Source organism: Notothenia coriiceps, unplaced genomic scaffold (genome assembly GCF_000735185.1).
Source record: "Notothenia coriiceps isolate Sejong01 unplaced genomic scaffold, NC01 NC01_scaffold00029816, whole genome shotgun sequence".
In the NCBI taxonomy this organism is placed as follows: domain Eukaryota; kingdom Metazoa; phylum Chordata; class Actinopteri; order Perciformes; family Nototheniidae; genus Notothenia; species Notothenia coriiceps.
In genome coordinates this window covers 1-3765 of record NW_011362517.1, presented here as the reverse complement: position 1 = coordinate 3765, position 3765 = coordinate 1, and the positions used below count along the sequence as shown (strand labels likewise).

The window sequence follows — 3765 nt, the reverse complement described above, 5'->3', positions numbered from 1 at the left end:
GCGCACTTGTGTTGTACCTGTGTTCACCTGTGCTCACCTGTGCTCACCTGGCGCACTTGTGTTCACCTGGCGTACCTGTGTTCACCTGGCGTACCTGTGTTCACCTGGCGCACTTGTGTTCACCTGGCGTACCTGTGTTCACCTGGCGTACCTGTGTTCACCTGCGCTACCTGTGCTCACCTGGCGTACCTGTGTTCACCTGGCTCACCTGTGTTCACCTGGCGCACTTGTGTTCACCTGGCGTACCTGTGTTCACCTGGCGTACCTGTGTTCACCTGTGCTCAGCTGTGTTCACCTGGCGTACCTGTGTTCACCCTGCGTACCTGTGTTCACCTGGCGCACCTGTGTTCACCTGGCGCACCTGTGTTCACCTGGCGTACCTGTGTTCACCCTGCGTACCCGTGTTCACCTGGCGTACCTGTGCTCATAGATACCTGGGATCAAACCCTGAGACATTTCATCAACAGCAGCTTCTCAAACTAAATCAAATACAGAAATGTTTTTGTAAAGAATGTGTTATTTATTCATTTAGTATTTAATTTTTATCTTTTTCAAAATGTTATTAAAAATCAAATTTTTCCCAATTTTTTATTTATTTAAACCACTATATTTTATAAAGCTCAAAACAAACCGGTCTCATTTAAAGTCGTTTTGTTCAATCTGCTCTGTGGATATTCCTCTGAAATAATCCACCCGGAGTTTTAAGGTTTCAAACAAAAACACATTTCATCAGTTTCTCTAAATAATTAAAAACATGAGAACATTTGGTTTAATTATTCATTTATCTCCGTTTCTTCAGACGAGGAGAACTTCAGTTTGCCATCAAAAACTCTCTCATAGTTCCTCTAAGGCGAGTCGTCCTGCTCGTTAAGACCCTCGTTAAGACCCTCGTTAAATCCATTTAGACGTCCATCGTTACAGAAACCCAACCAGTTTCTCAGGGTTTAAAGTCGTCGTCTGGATTCAATCCCATTTCCCCCCCGAGGCTACGTGGCCCCGGCTGGACTGACGGGGCGCTCTGATTGGTCGGGCAGGCAGAGGGGGCGTGGCTTGTCCTCTGAGGCGTTCAGGTGTCGGCGGCAGCGTCGGATCCCTGTGATCGCAGAGATCACGGCGGCGCTGGCCAGCAGGGCGCCGCCGCTGAGGAAGAACGTCGGAGAGTAACTTCCTGTGATGTCAACGAGCCAACCTGCAGGAAGAGAGGGCGTTTGTATAAACATTCATTTATAACTTTATATGATTTTAACTGAGGTTCCTTAGGAAACATCAAAAAAATACTTATTTTAACGACATTAATTAAGTCACATACTCACGTCAGCATACAGACATGTTTAAGTTACGTGTGAAAACGTAGTTCTGTAAAACATATTTATTTAAACTAGCAGGTCAATTAGGTCAGGTAACAACGTACGCATTTAACGTACGTAGAGCGCGACCGCACCATTAACCAGGCTTCGTGTGATTCTGTTTATTTGTACTTTACTTTAATGACCATTCGTTCGCTGTTATTGATCATTGTGGAGACAGACATGTTCCTGTTGTTTTGTATTATAGCAGCTATCGGATGGAATCAATACCTGTCCGACGTTCACAAGTAGAATCATAATGACAAATCAAATGTGTCTGTAGAAAACGGCTTATGCCACAAAAGGATAACAACAGATGTGCCAGTGATGTTGAACCTCAGAAGTCGGACAGTCCTTGAACACACCGTACGTGTAAATCAGGGGGGTCCAAACCTTTTTTTTCCACAGAGGGCCACACACAGAAAAACATAGGAAGGGCTGGGCCACTCACTAGAGGTTTACTGCCTCATAGGTTCAGTTAGAAGGTGAATGATGCTGCAGCCTACAGAGGGTTCACTGTGCTCTGTTGGCAGCTCGTTCCTTACAACAGAAGCTTCAGATTGATGATGATAATAAGAGGAAACATGAAGGGTATTTCTAGCTTGTTATGTGAATGTATTATTGGGCTTTTTTCTTATCAAGTTAGATTTGTTAGAACATGTTTTCAACTTGAATGGACTGAAGGTGTTCTTATTAACACATGAACACGACTGTGTAATATCTGTTTTCATCTATATTTAAGTACAATACAAGTTTCTTTTGTGGGCCGCATTCCATTATATACGGCCCACATTATACTTTGTGAATTTGCTGAGGGATGATTCAAAATGGCCCCCTGGTTTAAAGCTAATCTGCGTGTCTCACCTCCGACTGGCGGGCTGAGCAGGTAGGGGATGGCGTGCAGGAAGTAAACCACTCCGAGCGCAGAGGAAAGGTACGGCGCTCCGACCACGTCCGAGATCACCACCGGGATCAGAGCCACGTAGGCGCCGTCAAAGTATCCGTAGAGAACAGCGAAGGGAACGAGAAGCTGGAAGGATCGCAGCAGCGGGACGAAGAGGCAGCAGAGACCCTCCATCGCTACCGCTAGCACGTAGCACGGCAGCCGGTACGCTTTCAGACACCTGGGACACAAGACAAGGTCTCTTAAGAAAAGGTTTCTAATGTTGGCTCGTAGCAGAAGGACTTTAGGAAGAAGAAAGTCATAATATGTAAACATTTGAAATGCCATCTTTGTTATGTTAAAGTGGACCTATCATGCTATATCTGAATAACATAGTGTAGCACCATACCTATATAAGGCATGTTTATACTTTTTATTTTTCAAAATACCAAACAGATCATGCATTTTAGCCATTCCTCATTTAGCTCAATGTAACACTGTCTTTGCATCATGGGCTGATTCTGTGAGAACAGCACCATCTACAGGCCTGGCATATGTACTACAGCGTCTCCAGCGCTTTCCAACGGCAATGTCCGTGGCTGTCTCCTCCTGATTGGTGGAGTTGGCCCAATAGCCGTAGCGCCACTTCTGTGACGTCATAGAAGTGTTCAAATCTGGATCAGTCTGTATCAGATCCGTTGCAAACCCTTTTTTAGAGATTTGGGTATGGAGGAAAAGAGAGAGGGTTGTGTTTTCTGACACTTGGTGAGTTCCCTGGAACACCGGGGACACATATTCATGTAGAGAAGACGTACAAAAGTGCATTTTGCATGATAGGTCCCCTTTAAGTTAGCACGTAGCGCGTAGCATGCTGGGCAGTGACGACTTATTTTGAACAAACTGACAACTTTTATTTACAAAGTGAGACCGATTTGTGTATCCTGATGACGTCATCCCGTTACTTGTCACCTGTTACCCCCCAACCCCCCCCCCCGTACCTCCTGTCGGTGAGCCACCCGAAGGTGACGTTCCCCACGATGTCCAGAACCCCGAGGATGGAGATGAGGAACGCCGCCTGCTGGTGTCTGACGCCGGCGCTCAGCGCGTAGGGGACCAGGTACACGAAGGGCAGGCTGCAGACCGCTGGCCAGGAACAGGTAAGGACACGGCCAGGCACAGGAAGTCCGGCAGCAACAGGAAGCGGAACTCCTCGCTGGACAGGAAGCAGGAAGTGAAGCAGCGCCTCCTCTGCGCCGGCGGGGGGGCGATGATGGTTTCTGGAGACTTGATGATGTCGTCCGACTCTCTGAGCTTCAGGGCGAGCTCAGCGTCTGAGACGAGTCCTGAGACAGGTGGAGGAGAACGAGGAGTCAACGTTTGGAAGAACTCTTCCTGAAGCTCTTTGGACACAATTAAAGAGTCCCCTATCGATCAAGGTCCCCTTCCCCATGTCTCCTCTACATCAACATGTGTCCCCTCTTCTTCGTGTCTCCTCTACATCAACATGTGTCCCCTCTTCTTCATGTCTCCTCTACA

At 47.2% G+C, this 3765-nt stretch overlaps 1 protein-coding gene across 1 annotated transcript; it reads right to left on the bottom strand.

Annotated features, from left to right (window-relative positions):
• Positions 1-6: 6 nt before the first annotated feature.
• LOC104959075 (monocarboxylate transporter 12-B-like) lies at positions 7-3660 on the bottom strand (the record flags this gene model as incomplete). Its single annotated transcript, XM_010786933.1, is given in 5 exon segments — positions 7-1189; positions 2211-2470; positions 3228-3367; positions 3369-3389; positions 3391-3660. Coding segments are annotated over 5 exon segments (894 nt in total), but the record flags the coding sequence as incomplete, so codon positions are not given.
• Between the last annotated feature and the right edge of the window lie 105 nt (positions 3661-3765).